Source organism: Oncorhynchus clarkii, chromosome 14 (assembly GCF_045791955.1).
Source record: "Oncorhynchus clarkii lewisi isolate Uvic-CL-2024 chromosome 14, UVic_Ocla_1.0, whole genome shotgun sequence".
Lineage (NCBI taxonomy): Eukaryota > Metazoa > Chordata > Actinopteri > Salmoniformes > Salmonidae > Oncorhynchus > Oncorhynchus clarkii.
Genome location: NC_092160.1, coordinates 41,173,268 through 41,198,235, shown reverse-complemented (window position 1 = coordinate 41,198,235; position 24,968 = coordinate 41,173,268). Strand labels below are relative to the sequence as shown.

General features: G+C 42.1%; 1 protein-coding gene across 1 annotated transcript in view; it reads right to left on the bottom strand.

The window, feature by feature from the left end:
- Positions 1–24,671, bottom strand: part of LOC139366606 (plastin-3-like) — a 66,465-nt gene extending 41,794 nt beyond the window's left edge. The window contains exons 1-6 of the mRNA XM_071104292.1: positions 24,571–24,671; positions 11,544–11,647; positions 8,021–8,172; positions 4,239–4,368; positions 555–690; positions 335–416 (exon numbers count right to left, since the gene is read on the bottom strand). Of these exons, the coding sequence (XP_070960393.1) occupies positions 335–416; positions 555–690; positions 4,239–4,368; positions 8,021–8,172; positions 11,544–11,604 (561 nt within the window). The 5' untranslated portion in view covers positions 11,605–11,647; positions 24,571–24,671. The remainder of the gene's footprint in view (positions 1–334; positions 417–554; positions 691–4,238; positions 4,369–8,020; positions 8,173–11,543; positions 11,648–24,570) is intronic.
- Between the last annotated feature and the right edge of the window lie 297 nt (positions 24,672–24,968).

Sequence of the window (24,968 nt, the reverse complement as noted above, 5' to 3'; positions counted from 1 at the left end):
ATATTAACCAGACCATCCCCTGGTACAGTGCTATATTAACCAGATCATCCCCTGGCACAGTGCTATATTAACCAGACCATCCCCTGGCACAGTGCTATATTAACCAGACCATCCCCTGGTACAGTGCTATATTAACCAGACCATCCCCTGGTACAGTGCTATATTAACCAGACCATCCCCTGGTACAGTGCTATATTAACCAGACCATCCCCTGGCACAGTGCTATATTAACCAGACCATCCCCTGGTACAGTGCTATATTAACCAGACCATCCCCTGGCACAGTGCTATATTAACCAGACCATCCCCTGACACAGTGCTATATTTAGACCCACCTGTATGGTGAAGGGAGTGAGCTTCTTCTTATTGATTGTTCTCTCATCAATGGTGTCTGGGACTGACAGGTTGATCATTTTACTGCAGGACAACAGGAGAGACAGACATTGCAGTCAACTGGTGGGGATGGTGATGTGTTGCACTTAATTGTTCCTGTAAGTTGCTGTGGATCAGAGCGTCTGCTAAGACGACAGAAAAACAATGTGTGTGTGTTCTCACCAGAGGATGATGCCGTCTCCTACAGCAGTGAACAAACTGTTGGGGGTGTTGGGGTTCATAGGGAGGACGTGTTTACAGTCAGGGTCCTTCGCCAGCGCTGCATTGATCCAGTTAACAAACGCATAACGCTCCTCCTCTACAAAACACAACCACACTGGGTTAATAACACAACCACACTGGGGGTTAATAACACAACCACACTGGGATAATAACACAACCACACTGGGGGTTAATATCACAACCACACTGGGGGTTAATATCACAACCACACTGGGGGTTAATAACACAACCACACTGGGGGTTAATATCACAACCACACTGGGTTAATAACACAACCACACTGGGGGTTAATAACACAACCACACTGGGATAATAACACAACCACACTGGGGGTTAATAACACAACCACACTGGGATAATAACACAACCACACTGGGGGTTAATAACACAACCACACTGGGGGTTAATAACACAACCACACTGGGATAATAACACAACCACACTGGGGGTTAATATCACAACCACACTGGGTTAATAACACAACCACACTGGGGGTTAATATCACAACCACACTGGGTTAATAACACAACCACACTGGGGGTTAATAACACAACCACACTGGGGGTTAATAACACAACCACACTGGGGGTTAATATCACAACCACACTGGGGGTTAATATCACAACCACACTGGGGGTTAATATCACAACCACACTGGGTTAATAACACAACCACACTGGGGGATAATAACACAACCACACTGGGATAATAACACAACCACACTGGGGGTTAATAACACAACCACACTGGGGGTTAATAACACAACCACACTGGGTTAATAACACAACCACACTGGGGGTTAATAACACAACCACACTGGGTTAATAACACAACCACACTGGGGGTTAATAACACAACCACACTGGGTTAATAACATAACCACACTGGGTTAATAACACAACCACACTGGGGGTTAATAACACAACCACACTGGGGGTTAATAACACAACCACACTGGGGGTTAATAACACAACCACACTGGGTTAATAACACAACCACACTGGGTTAATAACACAACCACACTGGGTTAATAACACAACCACACAGGGTTAATAACACAACCACACTGGGTTAATAACACAACCACACTAGGGGTTAATAACACAGCCACACTGGGGGTTAATAACACAACCACACTGGGGGTTAATAACACAACCACACTGGGGGTTAATAACACAACCACACTGGGGGTTAATAACACAACCACACTGGGTTAATAACACAACCACACTGGGTTAATAACACAACCACACTGGGGGTTAATAACACAACCACACTGGGGGTTAATAACACAACCACACTGGGGGTTAATAACACAACCACACTGGATTAATAAACACACTGGGGGTTAATAACACAACCACACTAGGGGTTAATAACACAACCACACTGGGGGTTAATAACACAACCACACTGGGGGTTAATAACACAACCACACTGGATTAATAAACACACTGGGGGTTAATAACACAACCACACTGGGGGTTAATTACACAACCACACTGGGGGTTAATAACAGACCACACTGGGGGTTAATAACACAACCACACTGGGTTAATAACACAACCACACTGGGTTAATAACACAACGACACTGGTATAATAACACAACCACACTGGGGGTTAATAACACAACCACACTGGGTTAATAACACAACCACACTGGGGGTTAATAACACAACCACACTAGGATAATAACACACACTGGAGGTTAATAACACAACCACACTGGGGGTTAATAACACAACCACACTGGAGGTTAATAACAACCACACTGGGGGTTAATAACACAACCACACTGGGGGTTAATAACACAACCACACTGGGGTTAATAACACAACCACACTGGGGGTCAATAACATACACTGGGTTAATAACACAACCACACTGGGTTAATAACACAACCACACTGGGGGTTAATAACACAACCACACTGGGTTAATAACACAACCACACTGGGGGTTAATAACACAACCACACTGGGTTAATAACATAACCACACTGGGTTAATAACACAACCACACAGGGTTAATAACACAACCACACTGGGGGTTAATAACACAGCCACACTGGGTTAATAACACAACCACACTGGGGGTTAATAACACAACCACACTGGGTTAATAACAACCACACTGGGTTAATAACACAGCCACACTGGGGGTTAATAACACAACCACACTGGGGGTTAATAACACAACCACACTGGGGGATAATAACACAACCACACTGGGTTAATAACACAGCCACACTGGGTTAATAACACAACCACACTGGGGGTTAATAACACAACCACACTGGGGGTTAATAACACAACCACACTGGGTTAATAACACAACCACACTGGGGGATAATAACACAACCACACTGGGGGTTAATAACACAACCACACTGGGTTAATAACACAACCACACTGGGGGTTAATAACACAACCACACTGGGTTAATAACACAACCACACTGGGGGTTAATAACACAACCACACTGGGTTAATAACACAACCACACAGGGTTAATAACACAACCACACTGGGGGTTAATAACACAGCCACACTGGGTTAATAACACAACCACACTGGGGGTTAATAACACAACCACACTGGGTTAATAACAACCACACTGGGTTAATAACACAACCACACTGGGGGTTAATAACACAACCACACTGGGTTAATAACACAACCACACTGGGGGTTAATAACACAACCACACTGGGTTAATATCACAACCACACTGGGTTAATAACACAACCACACTGGGGGTTAATATCACACACTGGGTTAATAACACAACCACACTGGGGGTTAATAACACAACCATACTGGGGGTTAATAACACAACCACACTGGGTTAATAACACAACCACACTGGGTTAATAACACAACCACACTGGGTTAATAACACAACCACACTGGGGGTTAATAACACAACCACACTGGGTTAATAACACAACCACACTGGGGTTAATAACACAACCACACTGGGGGTTAATAACACAACCACACTGGGTTAATAACACAACCACACTGGGGGTTAATATCACAACCACACTGGGTTAATAACACAACCACACTGGGTTAATAACACAACCACACTGGGGTTAATAACACAACCACACTGGGGGTTAATAACACAACCACACTGGGTTAATAACACAACCACACTGGGGGTTAATAACACAACCACACTGGGTTAATAACACAACCACACTGGGTTAATATCACAACCACACTGGGTTAATAACACAACCACACTGGGGGTTAATATCACACACTGGGTTAATAACACAACCACACTGGGGGTTAATAACACAACCATACTGGGGGTTAATAACACAACCACACTGGGTTAATAACACAACCACACTGGGTTAATAACACAACCACACTGGGTTAATAACACAACCACACTGGGGGTTAATAACACAACCACACTGGGTTAATAACACAACCACACTGGGGTTAATAACACAACCACACTGGGGGTTAATAACACAACCACACTGGGTTAATAACACAACCACACTGGGGGTTAATATCACAACCACACTGGGTTAATAACACAACCACACTGGGTTAATAACACAACCACACTGGGGTTAATAACACACTAAGACGGCTGTGCTACCTGAGAATGAGTGTTGTGTTCCTTCACTGGACAGCTCACTGGTTCCTCCTATAGCCAGAATCCCCTCCTTCCTGTTGATGTTCTTCCGGAAGCTCTTAGCTATGTCATCACCCTTCAGCTCCTTGGCGATCTGTATAAACACGTTATACATGTCACATGTCTGATAGGACGACCTCAACACTAGACCATGAGTCTGTCTCATGTCTGATAGGACGACCTCATCACCAGACCATGAGCCTGTCTCATGTCTGATAGGACGACCTCATCACCTGACCGTGAGCCTGTCTCATGTCTGATAGGACGACCTCATCACCAGACCGTGAGCCTGTCTCATGTCTGATAGGACGACCTCATCACCAGACCGTGAGCCTGTCTCATGTCTGATAGGACGACCTCATCACCCGACCATGACCCTGTCTGATAGGACGACCTCATCACCAGACCATGAGCCTGTCTCATGTCTGATAGGACGACCTCATCACCTGACCGTGAGCCTGTCTCATGTCTGATAGGACCGACCTCATCACCAGACCGTGAGCCTGTCTCATGTCTGATAGGACGACCTCATCACCTGACCATGAGCCTGTCTGATAGGACGACCTCATCACCAGACCATGAGCCTGTCTCATGTCTGATAGGACGACCTCATCACCAGACCATGAGCCTGTCTCATGTCTGATAGGACGACCTCATCACCAGACCATGAGCCTGTCTCATGTCTGATAGGACGACCTCATCACCTGACAATGAGCCTGTCTCATGTCTGATAGGACGACCTCATCACCTGACCATGAGCCTGTCTCATGTCTGATAGGACGACCTCATCACCTGACCATGAGCCTGTCTCATGTCTGATAGGACGACCTCATCACCTGACCATGAGCCTGTCTCATGTCTGATAGATCCTCATGCTGTGGATCAGTAGGTAACGGAAGAGCTGAATCACCTTCTGTTTTACCTCTCTGGTCACCCTCCCTTCACATTTCTGTGGTCACCCTCTCTTCACATTTCTGTGGTCACCCTCCCTTCACATTTCTGTGGTCACCCTCTCTTCACATTTCTGTGGTCACCCTCCCTTCACATTTCTGTGGTCACCCTCTTCACATTTCTGTGGTCACCCTCTTCACATTTCTGTGGTCACCCTCCCTTCACATTTCTGTGGTCACCCTCTTCACATTTCTGTGGTCACCCTCCCTTCACATTTCTGTGGTCACCCTCTCTTCACATTTCTGTGGTCACCCTCCCTTCACATTTCTGTGGTCACCCTCTTCACATTTCTGTGGTCACCCTCTTCACATTTCTGTGGTCACCCTCTCTTCACATTTCTGTGGTCACCCTCTTCACATTTCTGTGGTCACCCTCTTCACATTTCTGTGGTCACCCTCTCTTCACATTTCTGTGGTCACCCTCTCTTCACATTTCTGTGGTCACCCTCTTCACATTTCTGTGGTCACCCTCTTCACATTTCTGTGGTCACCCTCTTCACATTTCTGTGGTCACCCTCCCTTCACATTTCTGTGGTCACCCTCCCTTCACATTTCTGTGGTCACCCTCTCTTCACATTTCTGTGGTCACCCTCCCTTCACATTTCTGTGGTCACCCTCTTCACATTTCTGTGGTCACCCTCTTCACATTTCTGTGGTCACCCTCCCTTCACATTTCTGTGGTCACCCTCCCTTCACATTTCTGTGGTCACCCTCCCTTCACATTTCTGTGGTCACCCTCCCTTCACATTTCTGTGGTCACCCTCTTCACATTTCTGTGGTTACCCTCCCTTCACATTTCTGTGGTCACCCTCTTCACATTTATGTGGTCACCCTCTTCACATTTCTGTGGTCACCCTCTTCACATTTCTGTTGTCACCCTCTCTTCACATTTCTGTGGTCACCCTCTCTTCACATTTCTGTGGTCACCCTCTTCACATTTCTGTGGTCACCCTCTCTTCACATTTCTGTGGTCACCCTCTCTTCACATTTCTGTGGTCACCCTCTCTTCACATTTCTGTGGTCACCCTCCCTTCACATTTCTGTGGTCACCCTCTTCACATTTCTGTGGTCACACTCTTCACATTTCTGTGGTCACCCTCCCTTCACATTTCTGTGGTCACCCTCCCTTCACATTTCTGTGGTCACCCTCTTCACATTTCTGTGGTCACCCTCTCTTCACATTTCTGTGGTCACCCTCCCTTCACATTTCTGTGGTCACCCTCCCTTCACATTTCTGTGGTCACCCTCTCTTCACATTTCTGTGGTCACACTCTCTTCACATTTCTGTGGTCACCCTCCCTTCACATTTCTGTGGTCACACTCTCTTCACATTTCTGTGGTCACACTCTCTTCACATTTCTCACTGTCAATCGTGAATCATAATTCTTCCAGCTTTACAGTTTAAAATTCCATCTGCATACCAACCATTTGATTTCATCAGTTTGACGGGGATCTTCTTGAGTTATTCTGTGTATATTCAGTTCTGTTATTTTCAATAATATCATCAAATATTTCAGCTATGATCTAATTGGATTAAACCAGCACCATTCACCAGAGTAGCCTGTTCTCTACGAGTAGAACAGAGACCGAAGAGGCTTCAGGACCTTAGCTGTCCGGAACAGGGATCCAGAAATGTTGGATCGGAAGCCACTCTCAAAAAACGAATGCAAATGCAAACAAATGACTATAAGTCCTTCCCATGAACCCTGGCTGCTTGCAACACTGACAGCCTATAACACGTGTGTGTGTGTGTGTGTGTGTGTGTGTGTGTGTGTGTGTGGGTGTGTGTGTGTGTGTGTGTGTGTGTTTGGAGGTAATCATATTAAGTGGTGCGATGTAAGGACTCAGTCCAAGATGGCAGCCTGCCAGACATCAGATCCTGACTCATCATGCCCAACAGAATGGAAGCTGTTTAGTGACTCATCATGACCAACAGAATGGAAGCTGTTTAGTGACTCATCATGCCCAACAGAATGGAAGCTGTTTAGTGACTCATCATGCCCAACAGAATGGAAGCTGTTTAGTGACTCATCATGACCAACAGAATGGAAGCTGTTTAGTGACTCATCATGACCAACAGAATGGAAGCTGTTTAGTGACTCATCATGACCAACAGAATGGAAGCTGTTTAGTGACTCATCATGCCCAACAGAATGGAAGCTGTTTAGTGACTCATCATGCCCAACAGAATGGAAGCTGTTTAGTGACTCATCATGCCCAACAGAATGGAAGCTGTTTAGTGACTCATCATGCCCAACAGAATGGAAGCTGTTTAGTGACTCATCATGCCCAACAGAATGGAAGCTGTTTAGTGACTCATCATGCCCAACAGAATGGAAGCTGTTCAGTGACTCATCATGCCCAATAGAATGGAAGCTGTTTAGTGACTCATCATGCCTAACAGAATGGAAGCTGTTTAGTGACTCATCATGCCCAACAGAATGGAAGCTGTTTAGTGACTCATCATGACCAACAGAATGGAAGCTGTTTAGAGTGCAGACTCAGAAACAACCTTTTACTAAGCCCTATGCAGACTTAGGGTCCCATCCATAAACAACCCCTAGACCGTAGCCCCGGGGCACTTCTCCCTTTCCCCTTCCTATTGCCCTAGCCCTAAGCCTCTAGCCTTTTCCAACTCTTCAAAGCTGATGTGATAGTGTGTGTGTGTGTGTGTGTGTGTGTGTGTGTGTGTGTGTGTGTGTGTGTGTGTGTGTGTGTGTGTGTGTGTGTGTGTGTGTGTGTGTGTGTGTGTGTGTGTGTGTGTGTGTGTGTGTGTGTGTGTGTGTGTGGACTCACCGAGAGGAACTCGTCGAAGCTGATCTGGTTGTCTTTGTTGCGGTCCAGTTTTTTAATGATCTCTCTGACCTTGTATCCCGGCAACGGTAGGTTAGCTTCTTTAAACAGGTCAGTCAGCTCCAAGTCACAGATAAAACCATTACTGTTAGTATCTGGAGAGAGAGGGGAGATAGGGAGGGAGAAGATAGGGAGGGAGGGAGAAAGGTAGGAGAGAGGGAGAGAGGGGGGAGAGAGGGAGAGGAGGAGGGAGAGAGAGGGGGAGAGAGGGAGAGAGGGAGGGAGAGACAGAGAGGGGGGAGAGACAGAGAAGGAGAGAGAGAAGAGGGAGAGAGGGAGAAAGGGAGAGAGGGAAAGCAGGGAGAGGGGGGAGAGGTGGAGGGAGGGAGGGAGGGAGGGAAACAGGGGAGAGAGGGAGGGAGAGAGGGAGGGAGAAAGGGGGAGAGAGGGAGAGAGAGAGAGAAATGGAGAGAAAGGTGTGGAGAAAGAGAGAAAGCAATGAGCAGTTGTGTTGTTATGTACAGTTGAAGTCAGAAGTTTACACACACTTATGTTGGAGTCATTAAAACTTGTTTTTCAACCACTCCACAAATGTCTTGTTAACAAACTATAGCTTTGGCAAGTCTGTTAGGACATCTACTTTGTGCATGACACAAGTAACAGATTATTTCACTTATAATTCCAGTGGGTCAGAAGATTACATACACTAAATTGACTGTGCATTTAAACAGCTTTACGGCTATAGAAGCTTCTGATAGGCTAATTGACATAATTTTAGTCAATTGGAGGTGTACCTGTGGATAAATGTCAAGGCCTACCTTCAAACTCAGTGCCTCCTTGCTTGACATCATGGGAAAATCAAAAGAAATCAGCCAAGACATTAGAAAAAAAATTGTAGACCTCCACAAGTCTGGTTCATCCTTGGGAGCAATTTCCAAATGCCTGAAGGTACCACGTTCATCTGTACAAACAATAGTACGCAAGTATAAACACCATGGGACCACTCAGCCATCATACCGCTCAGGAAGGAGAAGCGTTCTGTCTCCTAGAGATGAACGTACTTTCGTGCGAAAAGTGCAAATCAGTCCCAGAAGAACAGCCAAAGACCCTGTGAAGATGCTGGAGGAAACATGTACAAAAGTATCTATATCCACAGTAAAACGAGTCTTATATCGACAGAACCTGAAAGGCCGCTCAGCTCAGCAAGGAAGAAGCCACTGCTCCAAAACCGCCATAAAAAAAGCCAGATTGCGGTTTGCAACTGCACATGGGGACAAAGATCGTACTTTTTGGAGAAATGTCCTCTGGTCTGATGAAAAAAATATATAACTGTTTGGCCATAATGACCATCGTTATGTTTGGAGGAAAAAGGGGGAGGCTTGCAAGCCGAAGAACACCATCCCAACCGTGAAGCACGGGGATGGCAGCATCATGTTGTGGGGGTGCTCAGCTGCAGGAGGGATTGGTGCACTTCACAAAATAGATGGCATCATGAGGTAGGAAAATTATGTGGATATATTGAAAAAACATCTCAAGACATCAGTCAGGAAGTTAAAGCTTGGTCGCAAATGGGTCTTCCAAATGGACAATGACCCCAAGCATACTTCCAAAGTTGTGGCAAAATGGCTTAAGGACAATAAAGTCAAGGTATTGAAGTGGCCATCACAAAGCCCTGACCTCAACCCTCTAGAAAGTTTGTGGGCAGAACTGAAAAAGCGTGTGCGAGCAAGGAGGCCTACAAACCTGACTCAGTTACACCAGCTCTGTAGAGGAGGAATGGGCCAAGATTCACCCAACTTATTGTGGGAAGCTTGTGGAAGGCTACCTGAAACGTTTGACCCAAGTTAAACAATGTAAAGGCAATGCTACCAAATACTAATTGAGTGTATGAAAACTTCTGATCCACTCGGGAATGTGATGAATGAAATAAAATCTGAAATTAATCATTCTCTCTACTATTATTCTGACATTTCACATTCTTAAAATAAAGTGGTGATCCTAACTGGCCTAAAACAGAAAATTTTTACTGGGATTAAATGTCAGTAATTGTGAAAAACTGAGTTTAAATGTATTTGGTTAATGTATGTAAACTTCTGACTTCAACTGTATATAACATTGTGATCAGAGGGAAGATTTGACAATCTTGTGATTTACTACAATCACAGACTGGATCACTTGCAGTCTGTTTCCATGAGGAAAACACCTCACACTGAATACACTGTACACACATATACATTATACACTATCTATACAAAGGTATGACACCCCTTCAAATTAGTGGATTAAGCTATTTCAGCCACACCCGTTGCTGACAGGTGTATAAAATCGAACACACAGCCATGCAATCTCCATAGACAAAGATTGGCAGTAGAATCTCCTTACTGAAAAGCTCTGTGACTTTCAACGTGGCACCGTCGTTGGATGCCACCTTTGCAACAAGTCAGTTCGTAGAATTTCTTCCCTACTACAGCTTCCCCGGTCAACTGTAAGTGCTGTTATTGTAAAGTAGAAACGTCTAGGAGCAACAACGGCTCAGCCGCAAAGTGGTAGGCCACACAAGCTCACAGAACGGGACCACCGAGTGCTGAAGCGAGTAGCGCATAAAAATAATCTGTCAACACTCACTCCCGGGTTCCAACCTGCCACTGGAGGCAACGTCAGCAGAGGAACTGTTCGTCGGGAGCTTCATGAAATGGGTTTCCATGGCTGAGCAGCCGCACACAAGCCTAAGATCACCATGCACAATGCCAAGCATCGGCTGGAGTGATGTAAAGCTCGCCGCCATTGGACTCTAGAGCAGTGGAAACGCGTTCTCTGGAGTGACGAATCACACTTCACCATCTGGCAGTTTGACAGACAAATCTGAGTTTAGCAGATGCCAGGGGAACGCTACCTTCCCCAATGCATAGTGCCAACTGTAAAGTTTGGTGGAGGAGACATAATGGTCTGGGGCTGTTTTTCATGTTTCGGGCCCCTTAGTTCCAGTGAAGGGAAATCTTAACGCGACAGAATACAATGACATTCTAGACGATTCTGTGTTTCCAACTTTGTGGCCACAGTTTGAGGAAGGCCCTTTCCTGTTTCAACATGACAATGCCGTGCACAAAGCCAGGTCCATACAGAAATGGTTTGTCAAGATCGGTGTGGAAGAACTTGACTGGCCTGCACAGAGCCCTGACCTCAACACCATCAAACACCTTTTGGATGAATTGGAACGCCGACTGCGAGCCAGGCCTAATCACCCCCAACATCAGTGACCGACCTCACTAATGCTCGTGGCTGAATAGAAGCAAGTCCCTGCAGCAATGTTCCAACATCTAGTGGAAAGCCTTCCCAGAAGAGTGGAGGCTGTTATAGCAGCAATGTTCCAACATCTAGTGGAAAGCCTTCCCAGAAGAGTGGAGGCTGCTATAGCAGCAAAGGGGGGGGGACCAACTCCATATTAATGGCTATGATTTTGGAATGAGATGTTCGACAAACAGGTGTCCACATACTTTCGGTCATGTAGTGTATTGAATGCACTCACCAACTTTCTGGAAGGCCTCTCTGAGCTCCTCCATCTCATCTTTAGGTATCTTTCCCGCCATCTTTAGTTTCTACCAGAGAAACACTCCTCTGATCACACTGAGTCTGGAGAGCAGGAGAGAGGGAGAGAGAAAATGAGAGAAGAGAGAGGGGGGTTATAGAGCGTTGGGGATGATGAAAGGAAAAGAGAGCGAGTGAACAATGTAAAGCATCATAATAATGCATGCAGAGCAGAATTAGGCCGATACCCACTAATTATCAAAATCCAGAAAAGAGACGTTCAATTCTGAAACCACCTAAAAGGAAGCGATTCCCAAACCTTCCATAACAAAGACATCACCTACAGAGAGATGAACCTGGAGAAGAGTCCCCTAAGCAAGCCTGGTCCTGGGGCTCTGTTCACAAACACAAACACACCCTACAGAGCACCTGGACAGCAACACAATTAGACCCAAACAAATCATGAGAAAAATAAACTATAATTACTTGACACATTGGAAAGTATTAATTAACAAAAAAACTGAGTAAACTAGAATGCTATTTGGCCCTAAACAGAGAGTACACAGTGGCAGAATACCTGATCACGGTGATTGACCCAAACTTAAGGAAAGCTTTGACTATATACAGACTCAGTGAGCATTGCCTTGCTATTGAGAAAAGCCGCCGTAGGCAGACATGGCTCTCAAGAGAAGACAGGATATTTGCACACTGCCCACAAAATGAGGTGGAAACTGAGCTGCACTTCCTAACCTCCTGCCAGATGTATGACCATATTAGAGAGACATATTTCCCTCAGATTACCCAGATCCACAAACAATTAAAAGATAAACTCACATATCTATTTGGTGAAATACCACAGTGTGCAATCATTACAGCAAGATTTGTGACCTGTTGCCACAAGAAAAGTGAAAACCTATATTTATGTTGATTTATTTTCCCTTTTGTACTTGTAACTATTTGCACATCATTACAACACTGTATACATATATAATTACATTTGAAATGTCTTTATTCTTTTGGAGCTTTTGTGAGCGTAATGTTTACTAAATTTGTGTACAGAATATGAGAGACATTTTTGTGCGTATAGAACATTTCGGGGATCTTTTGTTTCAGCTCATAAAACACGGCACCAACACTTAACATGCTGCTTTAGTATTTTTGTTCAGTGTAGAATCAAAACTGGGCCGTTTTTGTATTTTGGGAACATATCTTCTGTGATGGCCTCACAATGTTCTCACCAAAATGCTCCCTACAACCTAATGAAACATCTGGGAACCTTTAAAGAACAGATTAAATGTGTTGTAGGAACGTTCTTGCAGCATCCGGCGAATGTTCTGTACGTGTTAGGAGAACATTTACCACTACCTAACACATGTTCTGTACGTGTTAGGAGAACATTTACCACTACCTAACACATGTTCTGTACGTGTTAGGAGAACATTTACCACTACCTAACACATGTTCTGTACGTGTTAGGAGAACATTTACCACTACCTAACACATGTTCTGTACGTGTTAGGAGAACATTTACCACTACCTAACACATGTTCTGTACGTGTTAGGAGAACATTTACCACTACCTAACACATGTTCTGTACGTGTTAGGAGAACATTTACCACTACCTAACACATGTTCTGTACGTGTAGGAGAACATTTACCACTACCTAACACATGTTCTGTACGTGTTAGGAGAACATTTACCACTACCTAACACATGTTCTGTACGTGTTAGGAGAACATTTACCACTACCTAACACATGTTCTGTACGTGTTAGGAGAACATTTACCACTACCTAACACATGTTCTGTACGTGTTAGGAGAACATTTACCACTACCTAACACATGTTCTGTACGTGTAGGAGAACATTTACCACTACCTAACACATGTTCTGTACGTGTTAGGAGAACATTTACCACTACCTAACACATGTTCTGTACGTGTTAGGAGAACATTTACCACTACCTAACACATGTTCTGTACGTGTAGGAGAACATTTACCACTACCTAACACATGTTCTGTACGTGTTAGGAGAACATTTACCACTACCTAACACATGTTCTGTACGTGTTAGGAGAACATTTATCACTACCTAACACATGTTCTGTACGTGTTAGGAGAACATTTATCACTACCTAACACATGTTCTGTACGTGTTAGGAGAACATTTATCACTACCTAACACATGTTCTGTACGTGTTAGGAGAACATTTACCACTACCTAACACATGTTCTGTACGTGTTAGGAGAACATTTACCACTACCTAACACATGTTCTGGGAACTTCCTGGGAAAACATTACTTGTAGATTGTGTTACCTAGAAACTTAATGAGAACTTTTGGGGAACGTTCGTTCTGTGGTGATTGTTACCGAAGTTGTACTCAACATTGTAATCGATGTTAGGAGAACATTTCAAGGATATTTAATTAAAACAAGTTTTATTTTATATAATATTTTGTAATCAAAAACATTCCCTGAATGATGCTATCATCCTAATGTTAAATAAAACCCTAATGGGAATGTTAGATAACGTTCTGGGAATGTTCCCGGTTTGCTGGGATATCTCTGACTGTTCCTTCACTCTGACATCTTACTGAGACAGGAGGTTAGAGTGGAGCGACGTCTGCTTGGAGGACCTGTGGTTTAAGGTGTAGTGGCTAGGAAATAGGATGTAGTGGCTAGGAAATAGGGTGCAGTCGCTAGGAAATAGGGTGTAGTGGCTAGGAAATAGGGTGCAGTCGCTAGGAAATAGGGTGTAGTGGCTAGGAAATAGGGTGCAGTCGCTAGGAAATAGGGTGTAGTGGCTAGGAAATAGGGTGCAGTGGCTAGGAAATAGGGTGTGGTGGCAGGAAATAGGGTATAGTGCCTATATTGTAGGAATTAGGGGTTGATTTGGAACTACTGCCTGTTTCAGAGCTCAGGGCTGTGCTGGGTGAGATGTAGAGATTCCTGGGTCTCGGGTAACAAACCAAAACACCAGATCACCTGCAGAATCAGTCATTAGAGGGGGGTAGGGGCTACAGCAGAACAGACATGAGAACAAGCAGCTTCGATTTAGATTCATAGAAACTTTTCTGAGATGAGAGAAGGGGGCTGTCCTAAGGAGAAACACGTGTTAACTTTCACCTCATACAGCTGGGAACACAGCACATTGTCCAGTGTTCATTTTTCAGAGTAACTGTGGTTATGAGGTTGGTTGGACGTACTGCCAAATTCTCTAAAACTACGTTGGAGGCGGCTTTTGGTAGAGAAATTAACATTCAACAGCTCTGGTGGACATTACTGCAGTCAGCATGTCAATTGTACGCTCGCGCAAAACTTGAGACATCTGTGGCATTGTGTTGTGATAAAACTGCACATTTTAGAGTGGCCTTTTATTGCCCCCAGCACAAGGTGCACCTGTGTAATGATCTTGCTGTTTAATCAGCCTCTTGATTTGCCACACCTGTCAGGTGGCTGGATGATATTGGCAAAGGAGAAATGCTCACTAACACCGAGGTAAACAAATGTGAGAGATATAAAACTTTTGTTCGTATGGAACATTACTGGGATCTTTTATTTCAGCTCATGCAACATGGGACCAACACTTTACATGTTGTGTTTATATTTTTGTTCAGTATATGTAAATTATTTTCATAAAGTTACATTTTAATGATAGCATTCAACCATATAATAATTTGGTAAACGCCACAGGCCTTTAAAAATGAAAGAATTCAACAACCATGTCTCTGTCACTAACAAATACAGTCATGGATGGTGACTCTACAATTCACTTGAAAAGAAATGGAAATATGGCATCACAGTGTTAAAACTACACACCAAATGACTTCCTGTACAGTGTATGTGTTTAACACTAATAGGAGTTAACTCTAGACCAAAACTAGTGTTGCACTGCATTAACCCCTTCCACGGCCTTTATGTTTTCAACATACTTGACACACACGATTACATTTAGCATGTTCAACTACACAGTAATAAAAACTGAAAAACATCTTCAAGGCCATCAGACTGTTAAATAACCATCACTAACTCAGAGAGGCTGCTGCCATACATACAGACTTTAAATCATTGGCCACTTTAATAAATGGAACACTAGTCACTTTAATAATATTTATCCTGCATTACTCATCTCATATGTATTCTATACTATCTATTTCATCTTAAACTATGTCACTCCGACATTTTTAGTTAAGCACGTCAGTAAAGAACAAATTCTTATTTTACAATGACAACCTACCGAGGAACAGTGGGTTAACTGCCTTGTTCAGGGGCAGAAGAACAGATATTTACCTTGTCAGTTCGGGGATTTGATCCAGCAACCTTTCAGTTACTGGCCTAATGCTCTAACCACTGGGCTACCCCACATCGCTCATCCATATATTTATATTTATATATTCTTATTCCATTATTTTACTTAGATGTGTGTGTATTAGGTAGTTGTTGGGGAATTGTTAGATTACTTGTTAGATATTACTGCACTGTCGGAACTAGAAGCACAAGGATTTCGCTACACTCGCATTAACATCTGCTAACCATGTGTATGTGACCATTAACATCTGCTAACCATGTGTATGTGACCATTAACATCTGCTAACCATGTGTATGTGACCAATAACATCTGCTAACCATGTGTATGTGACCAATAACATCTGCTAACCATGTGTATGTGACCAATAACATCTGCTAACCATGTGACCAATAACATCTGATAACCATGTGAATGTGACCATTAACATCTGCTAACCATGTGACCAATAACATCTGCTAACCATGTGTATGTGACCATTAACATCTGCTAACCATGTGACCAATAACATCTGATAACCATGTGTATATGACCAATAACATCTGATTTGAACATATCCTCCAATGGGATTTCAACAAGTTCTTGGCTCATTGCATTCCATGTCTGTGTCAATTACCAGTTCATCAGACTATTCTCTCATCATTGATTTAATTTACTTATTTTAGCAATTTGAGATTTTTCATTGTAGTTATCTAATATTGGTGAGGCATGTTACTTCTTAATCACTATGATAAATAAAATGGTTTTCTTGAGTGTACTTTTAAAAGAGATTTACTTTGAAGTGCAAAAATCAGTCACCGATCCAGACATAGAGGATAGCAGGAAGATTCGAATGCTGTGAACCAACAGGTTGTGAGTTCAAATCCCACGTGAGGACATGTTGAATATTAATTGCTGTGTAAATGAACATGCACAATGTCAACGTGTGTTAAATATGTACTGTCGGTTAAAAATATTAGATGCTAAAAGCACTGTGTTTGTAACTAATTCCAGAGCCTTTTTTAAAAAGTAAGTTACAATAATTTCTAGTTGAATGAACATATGAGACAATTTGAGCAAACACATCCTTTAAGTTGACTGAATTTCTTCAAACATTGGAGCTAAATGTTGACCAACTAAAAAAGTTGAGAAAAACAACAAAAAAGTTTGTGGAACCAGTTACTGAATCATATTTAGTTGAAACAAATAGATTTTCTTTTTTAAAGTGTGGATCGAAAGAACACTGTTACAGGCAAGTGTAATGTAGTGGTACTTTAACACTCAAAATGTAACAATATAATCAACTACTTTATACACTCTGTAGAGTGTGGCCATGTGTAGTATTATAGTTTTAAGTATTGTAGTATTAAGTATTATAGTATTAAAATATTATAGTATTAAGTATTATAGTATTAAAATATTATAGTATTATAGTATTAAGTATTATAGTATTATAGTATTAAAATATTATAGTATTAAGTATTATAGTATTAAGTATTCTAGTATTATAGTATCAATTATTATAGTATTAGGTATTATAGTATTATAGTATTCAAATATTATAGTATCAAAATATTTTAGGATTATAGTATTATAGTAGTAAAATATTATAGGATTATAGTATTAAGTATTATAGTATTAAGTATTAAAGTATTAAAATATTATAGTATTAAGTATTATAGTATTACAGTATTAAAATATTATAGTATTAAGTATTATAGTATTGTAGTATTAAAATATTATAGTATTATAGTATTAAGTATTATAGTATTATGGTAATAAAATATTATAGTATTAAAATATTATAGTATTATAGTTTTAAGTATTGTAGTATTAAGTATTATAGTATTAAAATATTATAGTATTAAGTATTATAGTATTAAAATATTATAGTATTATAGTATTAAGTATTATAGTATTATAGTATTAAAATATTATAGTATTAAGTATTATAGTATTAAGTATTCTAGTATTATAGTATCAATTATTATAGTATTAGGTATTATAGTATTATAGTATTCAAATATTATAGTATCAAAATATTTTAGGATTATAGTATTATAGTAGTAAAATATTATAGGATTATAGTATTAAGTATTATAGTATTAAGTATTAAAGTATTAAAATATTATAGTATTAAGTATTATAGTATTACAGTATTAAAATATTATAGTATTAAGTATTATAGTATTGTAGTATTAAAATATTATAGTATTATAGTATTAAGTATTATAGTATTATGGTAATAAAATATTATAGTATTAAAATATTATAGTATTATAGTATTAAGTATTATAGTATTAAGTAGTATAGTATTATAGTATTAATTATTATAGTATTATAGTATTAAAATAGTATAGTATTATAGTATTAAAATATTTTAGGATTATAGTATTATAGTATTAAAATATTATAGTATTACGTATTATAGTATTACAATATTATAGTATTACGTATTATAGTATTAAGTATTATAGTATTAAAATATTATAGTATTCTAGTATTAAGTATAATGGTATTAAAATATTATAGTATTACAATATTTTAGTATTAAGTATTATAGTATTACAGTATTAAAATATTATAGTATTATAGTATTAAGTATTATAGTATTAAAATATTATAGTATTATAGTATTAAGTATTATAATATTATAGTATTAAACTATTATAGTATTATAGAATTACAATATTATAGTATTATAGTATGAAAATATTAGAGTACTATAGTATTAACATATTATAATAGTATAGTATTAAAGTATTAAATTATTAAGTATTAACGTATTAATGTATTATAGTATTAACGTATTATAGTATTATAGTATTATAGTATCAAAGTATTATAGTATTAAGTATTGAGTATTATAGTATTATGTATTATAGTATTAAGTATTATAGTATTATAGTATCAATTATTATAGTATTAAGTATTATAGTATTATAGTATTAAAATATTATAGGATTATAGTATTAAGTATTATAGTTTTAAGTACTTCAGTAAAAATACTTTAAAGAACTACGTCATTTTTCTGGGTATCTGGCCTTTACTATTTATATTTTTGACAACTTCTACTTTACCTTCACTACATTCCTGAAGAAAACATTGGACATTGTCCCTGACACCCAAATGTACCTGTTACATTTTGAATGCTTAGCAGGACAGGAAAATGGTCAAATTCACTTATCAAGAGAACATCCCTGGTCATCCCTACTGCCTCTGATCTGGAGGACTCACTAAACAGAGAACATCCCTGGTCATCCCTACTGCCTCTGATCTGGAGGACTCACTAAACAAAGAACATCCCTGGTCATCCCTACTGCCTCTGATCTGGAGGACTCAATAAACAGAGAACATCCCTGGTCATCCCTACTGCCTCTGATCTGGAGGACTCACTAAACAGAGAACATCCCTGGTCATCCCTACTGCCTCTGATCTGGAGGACTCAATAAACAGAGAACATCCCTGGTCATCCCTACTGCCTCTGATCTGGAGTACTCACTAAACAGAGAACATCCCTGGTCATCCCTACTGCCTCTGATCTGGCAGACTCACTAAACAGAGAACATCCCTGGTCATCCCTGCTGCCTCCCGATCTGGAGGACTCACTAAACAGAGAACATCCCTGGTCATCCCTACTGTCTCTGATCTGGAGGACTCACTAAACAGAGAACATCCCTGGTCATCCCTACTGCATCTGATCTGGAGGACTCACTAAACAGAGAACATCCCTGGTCATCCCTACTGCATCTAATCTGGAGGACTCACTAAACAGAGAACATCCCTGGTCATCCCTACTGCCTCTGATCTGGAGGACTCACTAAACAGAGAACATCCCTGGTCATCCCTACTGCCTCTGATCTGGAGGACTCACTAAACAGAGAACATCCCTGGTCATCCCTACTGCCTCTGATCTGGAGGACTCACTAAACAGAGAACATCCCTGGTCATCCCTACTGCCTCTGATCTGGAGGACTCACTAAACAGAGAACATCCCTGGTCATCCCTACTGCCTCTGATCTGGAGGACTCACTAAACAGAGAACATCCCTGGTCATCCCTACTGCCTCTGATCTGGAGGACTCACTAAACAGAGAACATCCCTGGTCATCCCTACTGTCTCTGATCTGGAGGACTCACTAAACAGAGAACATCCCTGGTCATCCCTACTGCATCTGATCTGGAGGACTCACTAAACAGAGAACATCCCTGGTCATCCCTACTTCATCTAATCTGGAGGACTCACTAAACAGAGAACATCCCTGGTCATCCCTACTGCCTCTGATCTGGAGGACTCACTAAACAGAGAACATCCCTGGTCATCCCTACTGCCTCTGATCTGGAGGACTCACTAAACAGAGAACATCCCTGGTCATCCCTACTGCCTCTGATCTGGAGGACTCACTAAACAGAGAACATCCCTGGTCATCCCTACTGCCTCTGATCTGGAGGACTCACTAAACAGAGAACATCCCTGGTCATCCCTACTGCCTCTGATCTGGAGGACTCACTAAACAGAGAACATCCCTGGTCGTCCCTACTGCCTCTGATCTGGAGGACTCACTAAACAGAGAACATCCCTGGTCATCCCTACTGCCTCTGATCTGGAGGACTCACTAAACAGAGAACATCCCTGGTCGTCCCTACTGCCTCTGATCTGGAGGACTCACTAAACAGAGAACATCCCTGGTCATCCCTACTGCCTCTGATCTGGAGGACTCACTAAACAGAGAACATCCCTGGTCATCCCTATTGCCTCTAATCTGGAGGACTCACAAAACAGAGAACATCCCTGGTCGTCCCTACTGCCTCTGATCCGGAGGACTCACTAAACAGAGAACATCCCTGGTCATCCCTACTGCCTCTGATCTGGAGGACTCACTAAACAGAGAACATCCCTGGTCGTCCCTACTGCCTCTGATCTGGAGGACTCACTAAACAGAGAACATCCCTGGTCGTCCCTACTGCCTCTGATCTGGAGGACTCACTAAACAGAGAACATCCCTGGTCATCCCTACTGCCTCTGATCTGGAGGACTCACTAAACAGAGAACATCCCTGGTCGTCCCTACTGCCTCTGATCTGGAGGACTCACTAAACAGAGAACATCCCTGGTCATCCCTACTGCCTCTGATCTGGAGGACTCACTAAACAGAGAACATCCCTGGTCATCCCTACTGCCTCTAATCTGGAGGACTCACAAAACAGAGAACATCCCTGGTCGTCCCTACTGCCTCTGATCTGGAGGACTCACTAAACAGAGAACATCCCTGGTCATCCCTACTGCCTCTGATCTGGAGGACTCACTAAACAGAGAACATCCCTGGTCATCCCTACTGCCTCTGATCTGGAGGACTCACTAAACAGAGAACATCCCTGGTCATCCCTACTGCCTCTGATCTGGAGGACTCACTAAACAGAGAACATCCCTGGTCATCCCTACTGCCTCTGATCTGGAGGACTCACTAAACAGAGAACATCCCTGGTCGTCCCTACTGCCTCTGATCTGGAGGACTCACTAAACAGAGAACATCCCTGGTCGTCCCTACTGCCTCTGATCTGGAGGACTCACTAAACAGAGAACATCCCTGGTCATCCCTACTGCCTCTGATCTGGAGGACTCACTAAACAGAGAACATCCCTGGTCGTCCCTACTGCCTCTGATCTGGAGGACTCACTAAACAGAGAACATCCCTGGTCATCCCTACTGCCTCTGATCTGGAGGACTCACTAAACAGAGAACATCCCTGGTCATCCCTACTGCCTCTAATCTGGAGGACTCACAAAACAGAGAACATCCCTGGTCGTCCCTACTGCCTCTGATCTGGAGGACTCACTAAACAGAGAACATCCCTGGTCATCCCTACTGCCTCTGATCTGGAGGACTCACTAAACAGAGAACATCCCTGGTCATCCCTACTGCCTCTGATCTGGAGGACTCACTAAACAGAGAACATCCCTGGTCATCCCTACTGCCTCTGATCTGGAGGACTCACTAAACAGAGAACATCCCTGGTCATCCCTACTGCCTCTGATCTGGAGGACTCACTAAACAGAGAACATCCCTGGTCGTCCCTACTGCCTCTGATCTGGAGGACTCACTAAACAGAGAACATCCCTGGTCGTCCCTACTGCCTCTGATCTGGAGGACTCACTAAACACAAATGATTTGTTTGTAAAGGATGTCGGAGTGTTGGAGTGTCCCTGGATTTCAGTAAAGTAAAAAAACAAGAAAATGGTGCTGTCTGGTTTGCTTAATATAGGGATTTTTTTATATTATTTATACTTTTACTTTTGATACTTAAGAATATTTTAAACCAAATACTTTTAGACTTTTACTCAAGTAGTATTACACTGGGTGACTTTTACTTGAGTCATTTTCTATGAAGGTATCTTTACTTTTACTACAGTAGGACAGTTGGGTACTTCTTCCACCACTGGTCCCGAGGCCTCGCCAGGTATGGGCTGAACCAGGGGGAAGTGATGCTCGCTAAGCAAGCAGCATGACATCATATAAACTAGCATGCTACCAGATACCAATAGACTTCCAGTCCTTTTGAAATTACCTCTAAATTCCTTCAAACTGGACACAAAGACATACAAATTCTATCCACAAGTCCATTTGACTCTGGGGAAGTAGATAAAGGGACTCATTGCCAAAATCCTGAAGTATCCCTTTAAACACTGCAAAATGTGTAAAACTGTGTAGAGATTGGCAGCAGTCCAACATCCCCTAGAACGTCAAGTTCTCTCGGAGAAGGGTTACGGTTAGGAATGTGTCCTTGGTTCTGCTGACTCACCGGCTGTGTGTTTCAGGAGCAGCACTAGCTGTAGTAGCAGCCTGGATCCCTTAGAGGGAACACTCACACACATCCACACACATACACCCACACACAGACACAACGAAGTTGCAGCCAGAGGGGTTGAGTTGCATCACAACCAAATTCAGGCTTTTTTACTGAAGAATGTTTTAATTTCATATGATTGTGTTTTACTTTTCATGTAATGTGTAAGTGATGTATAATAGTAATGCATCTAATGAATGGATTACCAGGGAGATGCCCTCGCTCTGAAAGGTGCCAAGAGAAATAAATTTAGCTGTAGGCTGTGTCTCATTGATCATTGTTTTCCAAACTGGGAATGTTTTGGCTTTAGGCTATATTTCACTAACCAGGAAAGAATGGACAATGGGCACTAATGATAAAAAATAAAACAGAGAGAGAGAGAGAGAGAGAGAGAGAGAGAGTAAGAGAGAGAGAGACAGAGAGAGAGAGACAGAGAGAGACAGAGAGAAAGAGTAAGGGAGAGACGGAGAGAGAGAGAGACAGAATGAGACAGACAGAGAGAGAGTAAGAGAGTAAGAGAGAGAGAGAGAGACAGACAGAGTAAGGGAGAGAGAGAGAGTAAAGGAGAGAGAGAGAGTAGGGGAGAGAGAGAGAGTAAGGGAGAGACGGAGAGAGAGAGAGAGAGAGAGAGAGAGAGACAGAATGAGACAGACAGAGAGAGTAAGAGAGAGAGAGAGAGAGACAGAATGAGACAGACAGAGAGAGAGTAAGAGAGAGAGAGAGAGAGAGACAGACAGAGTAAGGGAGAGAGAGAGAGAGAGTAAGGGAGAGAGAGAGAGTAAGGGAGAGACGGAGAGAGAGAGAGAGAGAGAGAGAGACAGAATGAGACAGACAGAGAGAGAGTAAGAGAGAGAGAGAGAGAGAGACAGACAGAGTAAGGGAGAGAGAGAGAGAGAGTAAGGGAGAGAGAGAGAGTAAGGGAGAGACGGAGAGAGAGAGAGAGAGAGAGAGAGAGAGAGGGAGAGGGAGTAAGGGAGAGGGAGTAAGGGAGAGAGAGAGAGAGAGAGAGAGAGAGAGAGAGTAAGGGAGAGAGACAGAGAGAAACAGAGAGAGTAGGGGGGAGCATATGACTGCTCCTCATGGCAGAGCATCCACAGACAATACGTCATTAATTCCCCACATTGTCATTGACCACGCGCTGTCCTCCCTGTCTGTCCTGCAGACGGATCATATCCTTCTCTCTCTGTAGGCTAGAATACAGACTGATACACTGCCTGCCGAGCAACTGAACATCTGCTGTTACGGCTGTTATGTCTAATGTAATGTTGTGTATCATCTAGCCCTTTGTTGGTGAAACAACACACGTTTTTATGAAACACCCGGTTTTATGAAACAACACACAGTTTTATGAAACAACACACGGTTTTATGAAACAACACACGGTTTTATGAAACAACACACAGTTTTATGAAACAACACACGGTTTTATGAAAGTTATGATGGGATATAAGAACCGTGCAAGGACAAGTCACTTAGTTCCATGGGAAAATATCCCAGGATTAGGGAAGCAGGAAGGAACAATTCTTTCTACTGGATGGTACAATTGTGTCCACAACATGTTAACACACACACGCCTCATTTGTAATAACCTAACCTTGATATGCTACACTGGTAAACTGTAAACTAAAATACCAAAGTAATAACGCGATGTCCTGGACAGTGGACAATAAGGTTCATTTTGTGTAACTTCGGATTTTCCTTAACAATATGTATTCTTTAGCCTACATTCGGGGTAATGGAAGACTGCGTGTCTAGTTTAGCCTACCTTTGAAAGCAAATCGAGAGAATGAATGCTGGCAACTCAGATTACACCTTCAAACAGATACCCTAACCAAACGCAACATTAGTGAGTTGGATAGATCCTTCAGTCAATAGAATAGAATAAATCAGTCACTTACTTTCTCTCCACCAATGTGTCAATCTGGATGCCTGTCGTCCTGCACCGCTGCCTGTTGCCCTGCACTGCAACCACATCCCTGGTCCCACTCCCTGCTCCCGGTCCGCCCACTGCTGCCCCAGGATCCCCCACTCGTCCGCCTATTGGCCAGCCTCCATGGGATCAATTCAAATTCAATTCAAAGTGCTTCATTGTCATGGGAAACGGGTTTACATTGGCAAAATAAGTGAAATAAAAGTGAGAAGACACATCAACAAAACCGATTCGAATTAAACAGTAAATATTGCACTCAAAAAGATAAAGACATTTCCGGTGAAATATAATCAACTATGTCTAGTGTGTTAGTAATGTGCAAATAGTTGTAGCATAAATAGTAGATAAAGGTAAATAAATAAAGGG